This window comes from Palaemon carinicauda, chromosome 17 (assembly GCF_036898095.1).
Source record: "Palaemon carinicauda isolate YSFRI2023 chromosome 17, ASM3689809v2, whole genome shotgun sequence".
Classification (NCBI taxonomy): domain Eukaryota; kingdom Metazoa; phylum Arthropoda; class Malacostraca; order Decapoda; family Palaemonidae; genus Palaemon; species Palaemon carinicauda.
The window spans coordinates 101658297-101681297 of NC_090741.1; the positions used below are offsets into that span (position 1 = coordinate 101658297).

At 39.8% G+C, this 23001-nt stretch overlaps 1 protein-coding gene across 1 annotated transcript; it reads left to right on the plus strand.

Annotated features, from left to right (window-relative positions):
* Positions 1-60: 60 nt before the first annotated feature.
* On the plus strand, positions 61-22235 carry LOC137656487 (chymotrypsin-like protease CTRL-1). Its single transcript, XM_068390661.1, has 5 exons — positions 61-114; positions 248-431; positions 3854-4014; positions 4304-4424; positions 22135-22235. The coding sequence occupies exons 1-5, from the start codon at positions 61-63 to the stop codon at positions 22233-22235; spliced, it is 621 nt and encodes a 206-aa protein (XP_068246762.1).
* The last annotated feature ends 766 nt before the right edge of the window (positions 22236-23001 follow it).

Below are 23001 nucleotides of genomic sequence, written 5' to 3' on the forward strand. Positions count from 1 at the left end.
CATAAACTGATCATCATTTTGGACAGGGATTATTATTCTCTCTCACGGGCAGTTGTCGGAATGTATGACTTCAGAGAGACATCAGAGACAGCCAAGTATCTCAAGATTGATAAGGTAATTTTCGACCATTCTTATTTCTTCTGCTGCTGCTTATTCAATAGCAAATGTTTCACTCAAACTAAACTGTACTACTAAAAACAGACCCCAATCTCTCTTTGAAAACCTTCCAACATTAATTCTTCAACAGATAATACTGCATGAGCAGTACAATGACATAACCTTAGCAAATGACATTGCCATCATCAAAGTGGCTGATCCTATTCCCTTCGACGTCGACAATACCATCTCGCCTATCTGCCTTCCTTCCGATTCTCTTCATGTCCACGAAAATGTTGAGGTTACTGTTTGCGGATGGGGATACACCATAGGGGGTGAGTATGTTGTGCGTATTATACTTCAATGATATCTGTAACTGATGGTAGTCTTGCTGTCTTATTCAAATATTGTAAGATTAATTTCCTCTTGTTTTTTTTTTTTTTTTTTTTTTTTTTTTACCTCTTAACACAATAATCAAATCACACCAACAAATAATGGTACAAAATACATTAATCCTCAAATGAAAAGTTTGCCACAATAACAATTCTAAGAAACCCGAAACTGAACGAATTGTCTTGGTTTATACCAATATTTTTTAAACATTATCATTATTAATGTTATTATTAGCTAAACCCATAGTATCAACTATTTCTGAGTGAGGATACCTTACCATGGTGAAAGAGTTTGCCATGATCAGCAAAGATGTACTACTCAGGGCACCCTACATCCGGTTGGTTTGGTGTGTAAGATAAGACCAAAATCTCCCACCATCATCAATATGCATTGACCAGCCTGGTAATGAAAACTGGCAAAACTAAAGACACGGATAAAACAATCACGCCTTCGACCCCAATCCCCAGAGAGTGCTAAAAATCTCTAGCCTAGAACAGACAAGCTTTTGAAACTGATCCTTGCAACCTACCATGTCAGGATCCTGTCTAGAGAACAAGATTTTGCTGAAGGAAATACAGTGGGATATAATAGGAATGAGTGAAGTTGAAAGAGAGACATATTTTGATTCAGAGGACATGAAAGGAACAAAGAAAAGGAGTGAGTTGTCTTATTGATAAAAAGCTTGCATGTAACATCAAATAATTTTGTAGTTTTACTGACAGAATTGCAGGATTGATTATCAAAACAAATAAATAGTTTACACTGAAGATCATTCAAGCGTATGTAACAATATCTCATACAGAGGAAGCAATATAGAAACTTTTTTGAAGATTTGGAGATATCTTTGAAAAAACATAGGACTCAATTTAAATTTGTTTTGGGTGATTCAATGCTACCGTAGACCAACCACACCCCTCCCCCCGCATAAAAAGCGAGGTAGAGGTGAATCAGCACTGTGTAAATGTGGAGTAGGCACAAGAAATGATGAAAACATGCTTGTGAAATATTCTGAGAGAAACTTTCTACAGATCATGAACCCCCTTTTTATATAAAAATGGAACGTAAATTATGGACATGGAGAAGCCCAAATGGAGACACAAAAAACAAAATATATTTGATTTTCAGTGAAAAGTTAATTTAGTTGAAGATATAACAGTATTAGACGAGTTCAAATCAAGCCATCATAGAATGATGAGAGACAAAGTTTGTGTAGATTTAAGGAAAGGAAGAGAATAATTGATTTTAAGAAAGAAAATAAACACTCCTGTAAAAGAAAAAAATAATATCTGATGAGTTTATTTTAGCAATACGAAATAGGTACTCGCAGCTAAACGATAAAATGGAAGCAAGTAAAGAAGAAATGAATAGTAATTTAACAAAATTTGTATTGGAATCAGCACAACTGACCTGTGGAAAAGTTCCCAAACAAAGAAAACTATCAGAAAACACCAAAAACCTAAAACATAAAAAATTGGAAATGAGGGTAAAATCCAAGAGATAATATGGAATTAGCCGAACTATCAAACACCATAAACAAACTGAAAACCCATGACATTCGTAAACACAATCAGACCAAAATTGAGGAAACACTAAAGAAAGAAAGAAGCATCAAGTTGGTGAAAAGAATACTTGTAACTGGACATCCATAGATATTTGCTTAAAAGGATGTAAATGGAAATATCAATAAAAGAGATGAATGTATAAAAATTCCTGAAGATTTCTATACAATACTTTATATAAGATAAAACTTTACCAATAGAAATAAAGAAACACTTAAGCCGGTACCTAACGTAACAGTAGGACAAGTAAAGAAAGTAATAAAGGCATGGAAAGAAGCAAAGCAGCAGAAAAATGGCATAACAATTGATTCAATAATAGATGGAGGAGATTTCATAATAATAAAACTCACACAAACTTCACACAAGAATGCTCTATACCCCCAGGTTAGAAAAACTTTATCGTTATACTAATTTACAAAACGAGAGACACGAAAGCCCTGAAAATTTACTGCCCCAATATGTTTACTCTCAGTAATACAAAAAATATTTTTAAAGATCATATTAGGCCAAATAAAAGGACTGCTAAGATTGAAGGCAAGCTCTGGAACCAGGCATTCAGCAACTGACAAACCACTATGTATGGTATTTATACAATATGAAAAATCTTTTGATTCTTTTAAAACTTCAGCAGCAACGAAAGCCTTTCAAGGATAAGGAATGGATGAATCTGATGTTTGAACACTTGGAGATATATACATAAAAATAGTGAGAAAATTCTGATTGAGAAAGGAGTAAGAGTGGGAGGCCCCGTCTCTCCTAAATTATTCATAGCATTTCTAGAATTAGTTTTAAATGTTTTAATTAGGAGAATGTAGGAATTAACATTAATAAGGAATACCTTAACAATATTATCAAGATTCCAAGATAGCATAGGTTTATTTAAAGAATCATGGGATGAATTTAAAAAGATGATAGAAGACTTGAATAGAGAAAGAAGAAATGTAGGAATGAAAATGAATATGAGTAACGCTAAGAAAATGTTTAATGAAAATGCAGAGACAACAAATAAGGGTTATGGATGAACCTCTAGAGATTGTTAATGAATATACATAATTATGAAAAACAGCAAGGGTTATCCCAGGCCATGATAATGAAATTGAAAGGAGAATGGATATGTTTTGGTAAACAAATTGAAATTATGAAAACTAAAATGCCACTTTCGCTAAAAAGAAAAGCTTTTTTTAAACCAAATAGTCTTACCAGTATTAATTTGTTGCATCAGAAACTTGGTGAACATAAGTTCATAAGCTATCTATAACTGAAAATCTATGAAAAGAATAGTGATACAAATAACACTGAGGGGAAAAAAAAGCAACATGGATACGAGCAAACTAAAGTAGAGGATATTCCAGCATGTAACAAAAAGAAATGGACAGGTGCAGGATATATAATGAGAATGACAGACAATAGATGGACATTAGAAATAACAGAATTGGTCCCTTGAGATTACAAATGAAGCAGGGTAAGGAAGAGAAGACAACGGATTGACAAGCTAAGAAAATCTGAGCTTTTATACTGTAATGGCCTAGCAACGGCTGATGATGATGATTAAAATGGATGCTTTAATTTGTCTATGAAACAGGCATAACTTTATATTTTTCTAATAGATAATTTACTTGAGTTACCACTGGCGGGTTTTGCATTTGTTTCCAGATACACACCCATCATTGTTTTCTCTAAAACTTTCTAAACTTAGAAAGATCCTCGTCCTGATTTGCATTACGCTTCAGACTTTAGAAGTATAAAAGTGAGGTAAAAGATTTTTTCCCTTGGAAGCCTCTAAAAGTTTATTCTTTTTCTCTTAGGTATGGAAAACTCGTCCTCACTTGTTCTCCTTGAAGCTGTGATGAAAACAATAACCTTTGAAGAATGCAAGAAGAAATATCCTAATCCTAAAGCGATCAGTGATAAAATGATCTGTACTCTTTCCAACAATCAGACATTAGGTAACGGCAACACTTGTCAGGTAAGAAGTCAAGTGATCTCTTGTAGTTTGAAAATAGGTAATTTATGAAATAATCCGGTTTCTGTAGCGATCAGACGAAAATCTCCCACCATCACAATTCCGCACCGGCCAGCGTGATGATGAAAACTGGACAAACCCCAAACATAAATTGACATGTCTGAGGCCTTTGTCCTGCAGTAAACTAAAAATGATTGCATTTGTTGTTGTTGCTTTGTATGTGGATGACAGATGTAAGTTTATGAATAGTATCAAGGAAATTAGATATTAATGGATCTACCTTCTATTACAGGGAGATTCGGGCGGCCCATTGATGTACCAACATGAAACTTTTACGGAGCAAATCGGAATTGTTTCTTTCGGCATTAAAGATTGCAAGCCAAAAACCCCCTCCGTTTTCCTACGAGTCACACGTGAGTTATCTCCAAAGCTATTAATCTATTTCAAGTCTCCCTGTCAGTCAATCTCCCTTATCTAACAAAAATATATGGGTAAATATTTTGAAAACTCGTCTGCTTACATTACATAAGTAAAACAATTTTCATGGCAATATTTTCTTCTGTTCCTTTAGGTTACTTAGATTGGATTAAAACTCATGCGGATATGGCATGAATTGGAGGGCTGTTTCAAAGGCAAATCTCCACTACTACTACACCTACTGGCTGGTTATCACTGAAGTGTTTTCACGGAGATTTTCTAACATAACTTTAAATTCGTCAAGCTTTTGATTCACACATTTTTCTATTTAGTTATGAAACATTTAAAATGTTTATTATAGTTATTATCTAAATAAAATAAAATCAACAACACGCTTATTTGTCGAAAATTTCCTGAAGACTTGTTAGTTAGAGATACCTAAGAAAATAACTCTTTTACTTTAATGTACTCACACACACATACACACACACACACACATATATATATATATATATATATATATATATATATATATATATATATATACTTTTCTGAATGGGGATACCCTAATGTGGTGAAAGGGTGAAAGGGCTTGTGTATATCTATGTTCATCACAGCTGTACTAGTCAAGGAAACAAATACTTGATTGGTTTGTAATGAGAAATCAGACAATAATCCCCCACCATCCCCAATGCGCAATGGCCACCATGGTGATGAGAACTGGCCAAACCCCAGATTTGAATTCATATGTCTGATGGTTTTGTCCTGCAAAGGACTAGAAACGGCTATATTTGCTGTCGTATATATATATATATATATATATATATATATATATATATATATATATATATATATATATATATATATATATATATATGTATATTACACATATTTTATCAATGGTAAGATAAAAACATACAAGATGAGGTAAATGAAGCAAAAAGTTCTTTAAAGTCCAGTTATTAATTTAATCAATATTTTTGATAAAAATTACTGGTTGAGACAACTAAGATGATTAATTGCTGTCCTGCCTCCCTCAAGTTAGTAACTTACTTCACCGGAAAACAACTATATGAAGCAACCCCCTACCTATGACTATCATGTCTCTCAGGATCTGATAAACACAAAAAACACTCTCTGTAAAACTGTTTAGGTAAAAGAGAAACTAAATCACTTACGGGAATCAGTGTTAACAAAAGCAAAACTCAAAACGGGAATCCGTTCACTAGAAATACCTTCGATGGAATTCGATTTTAAATTTAAAAGCACTAACATTGTTTATAAACTGTGGTAATCCACCAAAAACAAAACTTTATAGCTAATAGCCTAATGTGGTAATCCATGAATAACAATGGATGAATTCCCAATAAAAGTGGTAATCCACTGTAAAAACAAAACTTTTAACGGTAAGAAAGAAACCGAAAACGAAATGGGAAAAATCGTAATTTCTTTTGATCCCGAGATTTATTTTTAACAAGGTCTTGAGAAGGGAACTAATTTAATCCAATGTATTAAATTATTATGGCTAGGGTATCAAATCAACTCGTGCTCAAATGTGAAAAGGCTGACTCACCTCAATACTCCTGCCGTTCACTAAATTACTGTTGCTCCTGCTGCCGCCCAAAGTGGCAGAGTGTCGGTATCACTAGAGGTTCATCCTTCCATGAGCGAGAATTGTAAAAATGTCCACCATACAACAAGGATTTTGCCCGAGAACTGACTTGGGAACTCCGTTCGCCTCGACAAAAACTTCCAGCTCTCGGACAACAGCGTAAACAAACATTTCACCTTAAAAAACAATCCTAGACGACAGATCATTAGTAACAAGGTTGTTTAAAAGAACTAAAAGTCATCCCCGCTCAACACTTAACATGATAAACATAATATTACGAATAATATTTAGGAAGTTTGATATTTATCTTATATTTAACAACAAAAGAAATCACTTTCAACTTCTCCAATTTTGGTTCACGATAAAGTATTTTCTACATATATATATGTGAAGAATTTTCTTCACTCTTCTTCTTTTAATCGTATTTTTACCTCTCTCTACTAATACTATAGCGACCCCTTAAACATTCTCTCCTACATTCAGTTTTCTTTAACGAACATAGGGAAGACTAATCTAAACTTAAACTTGTTGACAGTGGCGCACGCCATGCTCGTGACGTCACAGCGTAGATACGCACAACAGAGGGCCTTAGTAGTAACCCCGGCGTATGTTGGTTCTTTCCTTAAACTACGTGGGTCGAGATTAAATTCCTAAACTGAATTTTTATATATATTTCAATACTGCTGAATTAATGCATCTTATATTTCTCAATACCAGTTAAGGTTTGTTAATTTTAAGATGTATGCCCATCGCACCAGTCCATTGCTGATAAATCATTTAAACTATTAATTTTTAGCAAGCCAGAATAGGTAGGATTATTGTGTATATAAACTCCCTTAGAGCAGCAAGATTTCTCTATAGTATTCAGTACAAAATCCTGCCTCCTCTGCACTCCTTGCAACAATACATTGCCCTGTCCTGAAGTCCCGATATAGCACCCCCAATGGATTACTGCGCGCACCATGACCGTCACTTGTTTGGCAAGGTGAACCACCAAGGAGTCCTGTGGCTGCCGGCTGGAGACAGTGAAGGAGTGGAACCTGGGAAACCTTAATTACCACAAACGAGAATTTTTGGGGTGAGCCAGGCAAGAGTGCAAAGTGCCAATTAGTGCAACCAGGTCAACAGCTATCACGGGCATAGGACTAATCTTCAAAGGAGTGCAGGTACTACATCAATGGCCATAGTTATTCCCCCATTATTTAGCTTAGACTAATTTTAACTTGATAGGGAACCTGGCTTTTACACTATTCGGACTGTGTGCGGTGGGATTGTGTGTATATATTTTTCTTGGATATTAATTTCTGGTTTGAGACTAGCTCAGTCTCTGGGTCACGTGGGCGACGTGCCTGACCCCATTTTGATTTTTGATTGTTGCAGACCACGTGTCTAACCCATCATTTTTATTATTTTTAATTGCTTTAATTTGCATTCCTTTTATTATTCCATTTTTGTGTTGTTAAGATGTCCTTTTTCTTTTAATGTAAATTTGTGAATAAATCAATATTAGGTTAATTAAACCTCCTTAGTATTTTTGCTCCCTCATTTATTTAATGTTTAAACTGGGAATATTTAAAGAGTAAAACCTAAGTAAGTCTATAGGTGGTAACAGCGAGGAACTTTGCATTATTATATTTGCTTCGAAGGTAAAGATCCTTATCTTTAAACTTTTAAACTACTTTACATCACTGCTCCCATTTTGGATTTTGTCTAATTACATTAATGTAAAATACCTGTCCAGCATCTCATTGGGGTAGCTGGGACGGAGCCGGAACAGAGCCTGAGAATGAGATGACTATAGACCTGACAAAGCTAGAGTAGGCCATAAATTATTGCGATTTCTACGTGTGGAGTTCTCCGGCCTCTGGACGGTAAAATTTCCCCCTTTTGTATTTAAGAGTGATGGTTAGTGAATTGTGACAGTAAAGTATTAGCAGGGCGTTTGTGCCCCGAGAGTAAGTGCTTCTATCCTCCCCTGTTGAACTTTATGTAACTGTTATAAGGAGACTTTCCCGGACTAAGTTCCCACTCAGAACATAACATAAAAAATTCTCCACACGAGTGGTCCTTCGAACCGGATCTTTTACCTTTGACTTGTGAAGCATTAACGTAATTAATCAGCTTGATTAAGCTCATAGCAACTCGCTATATCACTTACCCACATGCACACAACCAGTTTGTCGAATGTGTAATGCCCAGACTTTAATTGGGAAGAGAAATTTGTAATCATTATGATCTTTTTGTATCGACCACGTGTTTAAGGAAAGAACTACGTAACCAGGTTAATTTGTTGCTTGAATGTTCTCTACAGAAAGACTAGAATTTGTCGTAGGAACTTCGCTTTGTCTCGGATCCGTTCACCCACGTGTTGTGGCGGAATCCACTTATACCAGGAAGTTCTAAGCTACTTGAACTAAGATTTTTGTTGTTCAGACGCCCGTGTTTACTGCTCAGCTAGAGCGCCGGTGTACTCGTTCTGTCAACTAATTTTGCTAGCTAAGCATCTATAATGTAACATTTTGTACCTTGGTCTACCTTCCTTTGTGTCGTTTACCTTCCCTAACCAACCTTAACCTTTCTAACTAATGTTCCCGTATACCTAGCACGTGTCCTTGTCCTAAAGAGCGAATTGGCGCAACATAATTTTAAGTCTTCTTACGAGTAACGTAGAAACTTAATAACACCGAGTCCGTTTCATTCCACGTGTTTGTTCCGAGATGGCGGATATTGTTTACAGCCCAAACTAAGGGTGCGTAATTGTTTCCTACCGTAAGTAAATTACTGCGTGTAGTTCATTTAATGTCCTTTAGCGAGGAAATATTGTTTTTGTCCTTTAGCGAGGATATTTTTGTTTTACCTCCGCGTGAGGGAAATTTTATATTTGTTTAGCCTCCACGAGAGTGCACTTTAAAGTCGTTGCCTTGTGCGCCTATCTACATTTTGAATAGATCAGTGGCTGCCTTAGTGCGCCCGTAATCGTGAAATCGTCACAACAGTGTCAGCCCCGACCTGTTATTTTAACTTTTAACTTGAGTCTTTGCATTCATAAGCCCATATGCTTTCTAATATGTTCTACTTTAAAGTAACTTAATTAGTCATTATCGTCACGTGCGTAAATAATTAAGTTTAGTGAAGTCTAAAGTCACGTGACCTGGGCATCGTCTGCTTTGTTCGATCCGGTCACTTTGAATTTTAAAGTAATTTCATGATTTATATGTTTTTCATCATTTAACCATTTTCCTCCCATCATGAGTAAATTTAAATATTCAATTGTCACGCTAGTGAATGTGTAAAGTTTCATTTTTACATTCCTTTTGAAAATTCAGTTACCCTTTGTTTGCTTTTACGAATCCGTTCATCCAACGTGGTCAGTCCAAGGTGGCGGACTTCACTTTTAACGTAAACAACCCTCCACCGCCTAAGGCGGAAACACTCAGCCCCGAGGAGATTAACGCTAGGCTTAAGGAACAGGAATTAACATTCACCTTTGTGTGTGAGGATGCAGATCTAGCACTTCATGCTCTTGCTTCTGTGGATTTTCCCAACATGGGTCCTGAAGCCGTGGGTCATTTTAAAAGTGAAATTAGTAAAGTAAAAGATGAACTTAACCATTACAAGAATTTTTGGAGACGTCATTACGACCATCCCATAGTCAAATTAAATTATCCCGTGCTTGCTGCCTGTTCAAGTAAAGTTAAAATTGCCTTTAATAGCCTCATGGCTCATCCTAATTTAATAATTAAACCTAATCAGTCTTGTTCTTCTTCAACAAGGACGACACCTTCAGTGACACGTCCCGTTTTAAATGTCATTAACGATCCCCTAGTTGGTCCTTTTAATGTCTTGGCAGTAAAGCACAATGTAATTAATTTTGCATCAACTCCCCAACCTGTTCAATCTTCACATTCCAGTACTATGTTCCCAACACGGCATACGATTAGTAATTTTGTGTCAGTCCCACGTGCTCCGTCCTCATCTCCGAACTTTAAGCCGCCAGCGTTTGATCGCCCTCAGCCCCCTTTGTCTTTGCCGCCAGTGACAGTTCGTCCCGGATGAGAAACCATTCATTGTCTTAAAATGGACCCCCCTCATGGTAGCGCAAATACCACTCAACCTAGCCGTGTGCTTGAAGGCCAGCAGAGGCCTACACCGGTAAAGTCAGTCATTAAAACCGTACCATCCCAAGGACCAGTGCCCACGTTGCCTGAATGTCCTATTCTTAAGCCCGTAACTTCCGCTCCAATCCGTGTTGACGCTAAAACTTCCACGTCAAAATCTGAAACCCACTCTCAGAACGAGCCGCGTGAACGCAACCTTAGGACTTTAGCAGTCAGAAAGAAACCTTTTGCACTGACGGTGGATTTAGTGAAGGTCACACATGTAGACCTAGCACCGGAGCTTAGAGCCTGTTTACGATTCACCTTGCTTGAGGATAACGGTACCATGAACACCATTCATTATTTTCATTCAGTCTTATATGGCGCAACTGCCAGCCTTTATTATTATTGCCAAGTTGTACAGCAGCATTTTCCAGGTCGATCACTTGCTTTAACCTCAAAGCGTAAATTTGATTTTTACCTTGATAACTTGTCATGTTACTATAATTCCCCTGACATCCTTCAGCTCATGCTGTATATAACCTTTACTTTTAATGTTCACCTTGCAAACGTTTTTCTTAAAACCGACATCCAAGACTTTCCCAGTCAGAAATACGATGTCCCCATAGACCTAGTTCGTCTCGATTTATCATTCATGCTAGTGACAAATAACTGTTCACATTTTAACGCCGAGAAGGAAGTCACTTTTCTCCTTTTGCCACTCGACGAACACAAAGTTTTCATTACGCCAGTAATTTTATTTGTAAAAACATTTTATGTAAAACGTTGGGTGTCAGACTTGGATTGGAACTCACCCCCATAATTTTTAATTTGTCATTGGCTGGACTTGTTGCTGAACTCGACTGATATTGGCTCACGTTTTGTTTGCTCTATCCGTACCCCTAGGGTGGGAAAATTGAGTATTTTTAATCATTTAATTACCATTACATCGTACGCTTAAAGTTAACACTGATCATTTGCTTATCTTAACGCTTCCGTGAAGCATTGCCTGCGGGTTCAATTTTCCCCAAATTCACGTGAAAGTATAACTTTTGATTCAATTGATTTTAATTAACGCTAACAGCGTTTTGTTAACTTTAAACGGACGTTGATGTGAAGAACAACTTCACTCTTCATTAATCCAGTAAGCTTATCTCGCTCATACTAACAAGTAGTTGAATCACATTTGCCGGAACTAACCCCTCTTTCTTTTTTCTCCCCTTTATCCCCAGGGTGTGAAGAATTTTCGGTAATTTTGTATATTATTCCATGGTGTGATTTCGCACAAGAAATATATGATTTCCTATATCAAATAACGTGATTTAACCGATTTTGATGATCATATCAATCGCAAACAAACAGATCAACCAATTCGGTTAGTTATAAGTTGACGAATTGGTTGATGTTATTAGGATGAAATAAATGAGAAAACCAGTTAAATCACGATATCTACTATAGGAAATCATATATTTCCTGTGCGAAATCTCACAATGAAATACAATACAAATGAACCATATAAATATTAACACTGTTGACATATATACTGAGTTAAAATATATAAACAACAGGTGTAGGGGACGATAACATTACCAACATTACCAACGGTTGACAGAACTACCAACGATGACGAATGGTACACAGTGTTACCAACGGAACGGTGTCATTTCTAGAGATAGAAATGCTAAATATTTCCATACGTAAACTAAATAATTTTTCCATATAACTATTAAACAATAAATAAAAAGTACCAAAAGGCCACAGATCCTAACAAACCCGCCTAACCTTGCCTAGAAGTACCCCGGTCACAAAACTCATATAATAAGCATAGGGGAATGACTTACTTTGATTCACAGTACTACCAACGGTGACGAATGGAACACAGAACTACCAACGACACGATGTCATTACTAGTGGCAGAAATGATAAATATTTCCATTCGAATATTAAATAATTTTTCCATATAACTGTTACACAATATATAAATAGTACAGAAAGACCACAGAACCTAACAAACCCACCTAACCTTGCCTAGAAGTACCCCGGTCACAAAACACGTATAATGGCTATTGAGGAATGACTTACTTTAATGAAGAAAACGACGAAGTATTCGGTAACCTGGGAAAAGAAACTTCTCCAATCGACACTAGTTTTCGAAGATATGTCGATACCATCCATGAGGGTCTCATGGTCCGAATGTTTATGCAAAAAGTGGATTGCACATAATATTATCTTCCATGAGGGTAGACGACTTTTGTCCAAAAAAGTACCTTTATAGGCAGTAACGGTTTAACCACAACGGAGTTTCTTCTTAGTTTTACGAATGATGGATTCAGAATTGCAATAAAACATGAGAATGTCTTGCCTATAAGATAAAGAAACCGCACTTGTAACGCAGAACACCTCACCAGGACAAAGGTTACAACGGGAAAGGCATTGAAACAAAGGGTATGGAAACACCGATAATAGGGATAAAGTAAGTGGGGGGGTAGGGAGATATCTGTATAGGCCTAGGGTGGTGATTGGTTAAGGGAAAAACAAAGAACTCTAGCTGGTAAACATGAATGAACTAAATACGGAAACTAGACCAGAGAAAGGATTTATAAGACACAGAGGAGAGAAAAAGAAATAACCAACAAAAATAAATAAAAACAATATAGGAAGGTAACATGGAATGAACGGTAAATAATATTGAATGGGAATATAAAATGAGATGATCACACCGAGAATTAACTGGATAAAAAAACTAGTCCAGAGTAAGCATTTATGTGCAACCAGGAAGAGATAAAGAAATAACCAAACAAATAAACCCAATATAGGAAGGTAAAATGGAATGAATGATAAATAGTATTGAATGGGAATATAAAATGAGAAAATAACACGGTAATAAAAAGAGTAATTGGAGAGAGGAAACTCCTGCGCAGGGGGGTTATATATGCGCAGGTCGGAACCTGGTGCGGACGAAGGTACGTACAAATGGGTGCTAATGATAGCAAGGGATGCTAACATTTGATCTACATCAGGTATGGAATGCTAACATTTAAATTACAACAGGCGATGGCAGCACTGGTTACTGTATTACTACAAGAAATAACCTTTGAAACGGCTCCTCCCAAATATATCCAGTTATACTGTTTTGTATTTTCCTACGGTTATAATAAATACAAGAAGGAAATGTATAGAGAAGAAAAGGACTGATTTACGGTTATATATCGGTTCCCCAGTATGTTTTCCCCACCCAAAACCCCGAGTTCCCACTGGGGGTCCCCCATTATTGGAGGATATAGATGTATATATATTTCTGAAACTATTCATTTGCAACGGGAACGAGTGTTATTTTCGAAGGGAGCGTAATTTTTCCTATAAGAAAATGTAGTTGGAATCCTAGGTTACATTGCCATGTAATAAACGACAATGAAACCGAATTGTCTTCACTCTTCTTCTTTTAATCGTATTTTTAGCTCTCTTCTACTAATACTATAGCGACCCCTTAAACATTCTCTCCTACATTCAGTTTTCTTTAACGAACATAGGGAGGACTAATCTAAACTTAAACTTGTTGACAGTGGCGCACGCCATGCTCGTGACGTCACAGCGTAGATACGCACAACAGAGGGCCTTAGTAGTAACCCCGGCGTATGTTGGTTCTTTCCTTAAACTACGTGGGTCGAGATTAAATTCCTAAACTGAATTTTTATATATATTTCAATACTGCTGAATTAATGCATCTTATATTTCTCATTACCAGTTAAGGTTTGTTAATTTTAAGATGTATGCCCATCGCACCAGTCCATTGCTGATTAATCATTTAAACTAATAATTTCTAGCAAGCCAGAATAGGTAGGATTATTGTAAATATAAGCTCCCTTAGAGCAGCAAGATTTCTCTATAGTATTCAGTACAAAATCCTGCCTCCTCTGCACTCCTTGCAACAATACATTGCCCTGTCCTGAAGTCCCGATATGGCACCCCCAATGGATTACTGCGCGCATCATGACCGTCACTTGTTTGGCAAGGTGAAGCCAGGTGATCTCTTTGACCTTAGCGTCGGCCCCATTCATCAAGAAGCTGTCATGACCGACTGACCGGCCCGGTCAGTATCCGTGCACCTCTGGCTCACCCCCATCCCCCTCTTCCAAAACGTGACTCACCAAGGAGTCCTGTGGCTGCCGGCTGGAGACAGTGAAGGAGTGGAACCTGGGAAACCTTAATTACCACAAACGAGAATTTTTGGGGTGAGCCAGGCAAGAGTGCAAAGTGCCAATTAGTGCAACCAGGTCAACAGCTATCACGGGCATAGGACTAATCTTCAAAGGAGTGCAGGTACTACATCAATGGCCATAGTTATTCCCCCATTATTTAGCTTAGACTAATTTTAACTTGATAGGGAACCTGGCTTTTACACTATTCGGACTGTGTGCGGTGGGATTGTGTGTATATATTTTTCTTGGATATTAATTTCTGGTTTGAGACTAGCTCAGTCTCTGGGTCACGTGGGCGACGTGCCTGACCCCATTTTGATTTTTGATTGTTGCAGACCACGTGTCTAACCCATCATTTTTATTATTTTGAATTGCTTTAATTTGCATTCCTTTTATTATTCCATTTTTGTGTTGTTAAGATGTCCGTTTTCTTTTAATGTAAATTTGTGAATAAATCAATATTAGGTTAATTAAACCTCCTTAGTATTTTTGCTCCCTCATTTATTTAATGTTTAAACTGGGAATATTTAAAGAGTAAAACCTAAGTAAGTCTATAGGTGGTAACAGCGAGGAACTTTGCATTATTATATTTGCTTCGAAGGTAAAGATCCTTATCTTTAAACTTTTAAACTACTTTACATCACTGCTCCCATTTTGGATTTTGTCTAATTACATTAACGTAAAATACCTGTCCAGCATCTCATTGGGGTAGCTGGGACGGAGCCGGAACAGAGCCTGAGAATGAGATGACTATAGACCTGACAAAGCTAGAGTAGGCCATAAATTATTGCGAATTCTACGTGTGGAGTTCTCCGGCCTCTGGACAGTAAAATTTCCCCCTTTTGTATTTAAGAGTGATGGTTAGTGAATTGTGACAGTAAAGTATTAGCAGGGCATTTGTGCCCCGAGAGTAAGTGCTCATTATCCTCCCTTGTTGAACTTTGTGTAGCCGTCATAAGGAGACTTTCCCGGACTTAGTTCCCACTCAGAACACACATAAAAAATTTTCCACAATATATATATATATATATATATATATACATATATATATATACAGTATATATATATATATATATATATATATATATATATATATATATATTTATATATATACTGTATATATATATATATATATATATATATATATATATATATATATAAATATATACATATATATATATATATATATATATATATATATATATATATATATATATATATACAGTATATATATAAATATATATATATATATATATATATATATATATATATATATATATATATATACCGTATATATAAATATATATATATATATATATATATATATATATATAAATATATATATATATATATAGAGAGAGAGAGAGAGAGAGAGAGAGAGAGAGAGAGAGAGAGAGAGAGAGAGAGAGAGAGAGAGAGAGAGAGAGAGAGAGAGAGAGCGCGCACGGCAATTTTTGTAATACATTAGTGTACCATAAAATTGGTTTTCTATGAAAAAAAACTAGTTTCTTGCTTGAATTCATAGGGTAACTGATATTAAATGCATTTACATGGCTGAATACGTAAAGGACTCTAAATGGGCATAAAAAGCGTACTGGAACGTAAAAGAGGCCAATATATGTTGCTTCCTAATCAAGAAATTTGTTATTATAATAGTGTATTACAGGGCAATGTAACCTAAGAAAAAAAACTACTTTTTCTTATAGAAAAAACTACTTTTTCTTATGAAAAAAACTACTTTTTCTTATAGAAAAAAACTACTTTTTCTCATAGAAATAACTACTTTTTCTTATAGAAAAAAAAATACGCTCTATTCTAAAATGACACTCGTTCCAATAAAACTTTACCAAACTTATTTTCACATGATAAATAATAGATGCCCTGTAATACACTACAATAATACCATAAGTTTAATGATACTTAAAATATACCAGACATTATATCTAAAGCAACTGCACCAACCTTTGGGAAAAGTTGGCATTTAATTACAGAAAACGTCGGAAATAAGCTGTACTCCTGTCACAGTGATTTCCAAACAACAGCTGTTAGTAAAATGTCAGTAACAAGACAGTAAGGACATCGCTCCCTTCGTCGTCCAGAAAATCAACAAACTGTTTATTTATTTGAATTCTCCTTTCGCCACACCGTGGTTTCCCATGTATATGTATTTCGCTCTATCAGAGCTACATTTTGACATATGCATTATTTCATTACATGTTTCTGTTAACTCATAATTCGTATATTTGTAAGTGTAAGAAAACACATATATTTTGGCGGGCAATTCAATCTGATTTGGCGCCAGCGCCATCCTACCTTTCCGTCCGCACCTTGTAATATACTCCCACGCACATTTGAATAAAGTATCATTTGATCTTGGTGATGCTTGTCTCACTGTCCTTACAACTGGTGACCCCGGAGTTGAAAGTAGTATCAGCGGTTTTGGCTTTGCCATTAACGGACTTATTACGGCCGTACTACGTTCTCTATACTCCGTTACCTTAGGCGTGAGCCTGCCTTTGGTTCTCCCACACTTCGGTGCATGTAAGGCAGTACGATGAGCTTAACCAACATATCAACTTCTCACCTCTTCGCCGACTCGTCGTCTGGCCACGATGCAGGAAGCAACACGCCCATCGCACCCAACGGCCTCGCCTCCACGCCCAAAGTCAAACTGCCGCCCTTTTCTCAACACAACACCGCTTCCTGGTTCCTGAGAGCAGACGTACTCTTCAGCGTCGCTAGACTCAGCGACTCCTGCGCCAAGAATGACATCGTTCTCACCTCCATACCTGAAGAGGTATTCGACAAGAGATCCCCATGGTTCGACGCCCAGGCCGGCCAAGTTTCATACGACGACCTGAGAACGAAACTCATCGGTATCTACTCCCTCTCCGTCTCAGCAAGGGCACAGAAAGGTCCTGGACCTCGCCGGCAATCCCACGGGTGACTCCTCTCCTGTCGAGGCGTGGGACGAGTTAACCAGCCTGCTTATGCTCCCCGAAACAGACAGCAACGGCCGACGACGTGAGATTAGCTTATCTCGCGAGATCTTTCTTCGACGCCTACCACAGGACGTAAGGGCCCAATTGACAGACGCCGACACGCTCCCGATGAACGAACTCCTGTTGAAGGCTCAGAAGCTCCACAAGGCCTCCAAAGCATCTCGCCTCGGAGCATCATCGTCAGCACCGCCTTCGTTCTCCTCCTTCAGCAGCTGCTCTTCCATAGACTCCTCGGCAACGGCCCCTAAGGACGACGAGATCAACATTCTATCAAGAAAGAAACCGCCGCAACCAACACGACCGAACCCTAGGACTAACCCAGCATGGTGCTTCTACCACAAACAGTTCAGCAGCGACGCCAAGAAATGTAGAGCACCATGCAGTTTCCCTAGAAGACGACGCCAGAAGCATCCACCTGCCACCATCGCAGCCGCAGGTAACCAAAACAAGAATGGTTTCTATATCCTCGATACCATTTCCAACCGTAGACTCATGGTAGACACTGGCGCAATGCAGTCAACGTTCCCACCTTCCAAGTCCGACCTAGACCGTGGTCCCGACAAAAGCGCTCCCTCACTCATCGCCGCCAATGGATCTCCCATACGGTGCTATGGGATTAGGACCCTCAAGATATCTATCATGGGCCGTTCGTATTCTTGGCCCTTCGCCATCGCTGACGTCAATCGTCCCCTCCTCGGTGCGGATTTCCTCGCCCACCACGGACTCCTCGTCGATGTCGCTAACAAACATCTCATCAACACGGGAACCTGCCAGTCCCGCGCCCTAGAACACGGCCCTGCAACAATGTCCGTATCCGCCGTAACGACGCACTCCTACGCCGACCTCCTACAAGAATTTCCCGAGGTTTTCAAGCCCGAGCTCCGACACTCGCCAGGTTCCCCGTCCAAGCACGGGATCCACCACCACATCACAACGACAGGACCTCCTACTCACGCCAAATTCCGCCGCCTCCCGCCCCAGAAACTGAAGGATGCCAAACGCGCCTTTGAGGACATGGAACGCATGGGTATCTGTAAGAAAGCATCGAGCCTCTGGGCATCGCCCCTACACATGGTAAAAAAGCCGGATGGGTCCTGGAGACCTTGCGGCGACTACAGGTGCCTCAACCTCATCATAACGCCCGATCACTACCCGCTGCCCAACATGCAGGACCTAACGAACGCATTGCACGGCGCGAAGTATTTTACCAAGATGGACCTCCTCAAGTCTTACTTCCAGGTCCCCGTATTTCCAGAAGACATCCCGAAAACTGCCATTGTAACGCCGTTTGGATCCTACACCTTCGCATACTCAACCTTCGGTCTACGCAACGCCGGGGCGACCTTCCAACGACTAATGGATAGCATTCTGGGTGACCTACCTTTCTGCATCTGCTACGTCGACGACATCCTGATATTCTCGAAAACTAAGGAGGAACACCGGAGGCACGTCCGCACCGTCCTCAAACGCCTACAGGAGAACGGCCTAGTCGTACGTTTCGACAAGTGCACGTTCGGTGCAGAAGGAGTTCCCGATACCTACGACCATCCGCCAACTTCAGGAGTTCCTGGTGATGGTCAATTACTACAGGCGCTTCCTCCCCAACATCGCACAAACCCTGTCACCCCTCGACAACGTCCTGAAAGGAAAAGCGAAAAAACTCGAGTGGGGTTTGCCCCAGCAACAGGCATTCGCCAGGACGAAGGATGCCCTTGCGAATGCCACCACCCTGGCTCATTTCGACGACAACGCGCCCCTGCGACTAACGACCGACGCCAGCAACGTCGCCTGCGGGGCTGTGCTGGAGCAACTCGTCGATGGTTCTCCTCGACCGCTGGCATTCTTCAGCAAGAAATTGAAACCCGCCGAAACAAGATACAGCACCTTCGACAGGGAACTCCTCGCCGTATACCTCGCCGTCCGCCACTTCAGGCACATCTTGGAGGGCACTCCCTTCACAATCGCGACGGACCATCAACCCCTCGTACACGCTTTCACGAAATCGACAGACGCATGGTCCTCCCGACAACAACATCATCTCGCAACAATCGCCGAATTCGGGTGCACCATACGTTACGTCCCAGGAAAGAGAAACCCAGTCGCGGACACCCTTTTCAAGGATTGAAATTGACGCAATCCACCTGGGAATCGACTACCCCAATCTCGCAACCGAACAACGCACCGACCGAGAAGCACAGGATCACCTGACGGGGCCAGCCGTGCTCAAGATAAGTGCAATTCCCCTCGGACCAGCAGGAGTAACTATTCTTTGCGACACCAGCACCGGCCGCCCACGTCCCTGGATACCAGCCTCCTGCAGAAGGAAAATATTCGATATCATCCATGGACTTTGACACCCCTCAGGATGCACCACCGCTCGCCTTCTGTCTGAAAAGTTCGTCTGGCCAGGGATAAAAAAGGACACCCGGGAATGGGCAAAGTCATGCATCAACGTCCAGTCAAGCAAAGTCGGCCGTCTCACCGAATCTGGGGTACGCGATTTCCCCCAGCCAAAAAGACGTTTCGGTCACATACACATCGACATCGTGGGACCATTGCCCCCTTCTGGATCTGCTCGCTACCTGCTTACGATTATCGATCGCTCCACGAGGTGGTTGGAGGCATCGCCGATGACCGAAGCTATGACTCAAGCATGCGCCGAAGCCCTCCTGTCAAGCTGGGTGAGCAGGTTTGGCGTTCCTGATGACATCACAACAGACAGAGGCCCCGCTTTCCTCTCAGAAATATGGCTCGCTTTGGCGAACCTGATGGGGACGACGCTCCACAGCACCACGGCATACAACCCCGCGGCAAACGGCATGGTCGAAAGAACTCACCGCGCCCTCAAGGCGTCCCTGATGGCGAGCTGCACCGACGGGGATTGGAAATCACGACTTCCTTGGGTACTCCTCGGCCTTCGCACCGCCCCTCGCGCAGACGGCGAACCTTCGCCCACCGAAAAGGTTTACGGGGAGGCGCTCGCAGTTCCTGGCGAATTCTTTCCCTCATCAACCGACGACACGCAGCTGGATTACCTAAGGGACATCGCCAGGAAGTTCAGGCCATGTCTCAAAACTTACCAGGACAGAACCTAGCACTTCAAGCCAAAAAACCTGGATGACTGCGGGTACTTTTCGTCCGTGTTGACGCTCATCTACAACCACTAACTAGACCTTATCGAGGCACCTACCGGGTAATTAAGAAGACAACGAAAGCCTTCATTCTCGACGTCCATGGCCAAGAGGACTGGGTCTCAATAGACCGCGTGAAACCAGCGTTTCTTGAAGGAAGCGACTCCGCCTCCACCGGACCTGGCAGATCCAGAGTGCCACCTCAATACAAGGCGGCTAACGAAAGAAAAATCATCAAACGACAACAAGAGAAAGAGATCCTTACGCCGACTGCCGGCGCGCCCCTCCGTTCAAAATCAAGAGGAACCCTCCGACGCCCGAAAAGATACGAAGATTGATCATCAGCCCTCTACACCGCCCGATGTCTTGGGGGGGGAGTACTTGTAAGGACACCGCTCCCTTCGTCGTCCAGAAAATCAACAAACTGTTTATTTATTTGAATTCTCCTTTCGCCACACCGTGGTTTCCCATGTATATGTATTCCGCTCTATCAGAGCTACATTTTGACATATGTATTATTTCATTACATGTTTCTGTTAACTCATAATTCGTATATTTGTAAGTGTAAGAAAACATATATTTTGGCGGCCAATTCAATCTGATTTGGCACCAGCGCCATCCTACCTTTCCGTCCGCACCTTGTAATATACTCCCACACACATTTGAATAAAGTATCAGTTGATCTTGGTGACGCTTGTCTCACTGTCCTTACAAGACAATGATTGCTGCTTTGTCCTAACTAAAATTCAAAACAGGGTAAACTCCAATCTGTAAAGGTCTAGCATCTCAACCTGCCACCCTGCCTGACATTAACCTTATAACTCGGCCCAAGAAACACAAGCCAAAACCAATTAAATTTTGGCAAAAAGAATATGTGGGAGGAATGTGTCTTGTCTTCCGTATCATTCTGACTGCTAACGATGGACTTCAAGCTTTACATTGACCTTTAGACTTCCTCTATGACAAGACTCCTGCAAATGGAGTTAGAACTGTAATGCAAAGATGAACTGGAGGTATTTTTTTCTTGTCCACCATTTTAGCAACTTTCCAATATCCATTGTCTATGTTTGGAAACATTTACTGTTGCTTACAGATCTTCTCCAATGTGAAGTTGGCTACGCACCATGCTCTCTGACCGAGAATTCAATTAATCTTTTAGCTGTCTCTCTCATCTATTGAGCCAGACAGTTATTATATCATGAATATTAGGACCTGCGCCACCTAATTAAAATGCCTATTGTCACTTTGATGTTTTCATTTGTCACCCTGGTATGTAGGCTATTCAAGAGTCTCATCTGGTTCTCGCTCTGACAGGGTACCCCACCTCCCATCTAATATCAGAATAGAGGTTTAGTCCCTTTGTACACTAACACAGATCTGTCCTAATTGTGAAAACATATCCAGCTCAATAACTAAGACTTAACAACAAACACCCATAAAATTTTTTATGTAAAGGCTAGAGTATGAGATGTCATTTAATTTAAGCACAAGCATATTACTCAAGACAACAGAAGTTACCTTTTAAAATTCTATCCTTGGGTTCTCCTTAATTGAGACTTAAAAATCAATCCAATTTACAATAAACTGTTATCTGATTTATTACCGCTTTGGATATTCTGACTGAATTTCTTTAATTGTTACCTTATTCTAATTTATGGTTCACAGGTTTGATCTTTGGTCCTCCGCCAGAGAACACGGGACTACAAGAAAGAAAACAAACTTTCAGTGGACCAAAGAGGACTGGATTGCAGCTTTCATTTTTGTGACTCAGAAACCTGACGTTCATTGGTCGCTCCTCCCTCTATCCAGGAACTCTTTGGTTACTGCTCACCAAAGAGAATATGCGTGTGTTTGTGCATGCGCATTATTTCAATCATCTAATTAATCATTAATTCAATAGGTCTTAGCTATGGCGGGGCTTGCTTTGCAAGCAATTTAACAATATCATCTTGCTCCTCTATTGTGCCTAGTGGTATGTGTTGCACCATGCACATAAGTTGTGTCGGCGAGCAAACCTGTCCTCATCATTCTCTCTTATAATTTTCTTCTGTTTTCGTACAAAGGCAGTAATTTTGAAATATTGCAACCAGGTTTAGGTATATTGAACTGGGGCTGCTAGTGCCATTAGACTTTACCTCCAGGCTCCCTTGGATCCAGTCGTTTCTTGATACTACTAGCTTATATCTCATCATCATCTTGTTCATCCTTCATTTGATGTTATGCCTCGTACCAAGAGTTACTTCTCTTGTGGACTACAAGAGCCCTTGTCATGTCGACCACGCATAATTTTTCATCCCTTCATTCAAGATTTTCTCTCATGAAATCATGCTCTGGAAAATACCCCTCTGACAGGCAGTTGTAATGAGCCGAGAGAAGGTTGTGACTCAAAGGCAGGATGAAAGCAACTGAGTAACTTTATTACAGAACACTCGCCTCTATATACAAAAACTCAATGCAACAGGAAATATCCTGTTCAACCGACACCGAACCGGTTAACAGTTAACGGTGAGAAAAACAGACACATTATTTCAG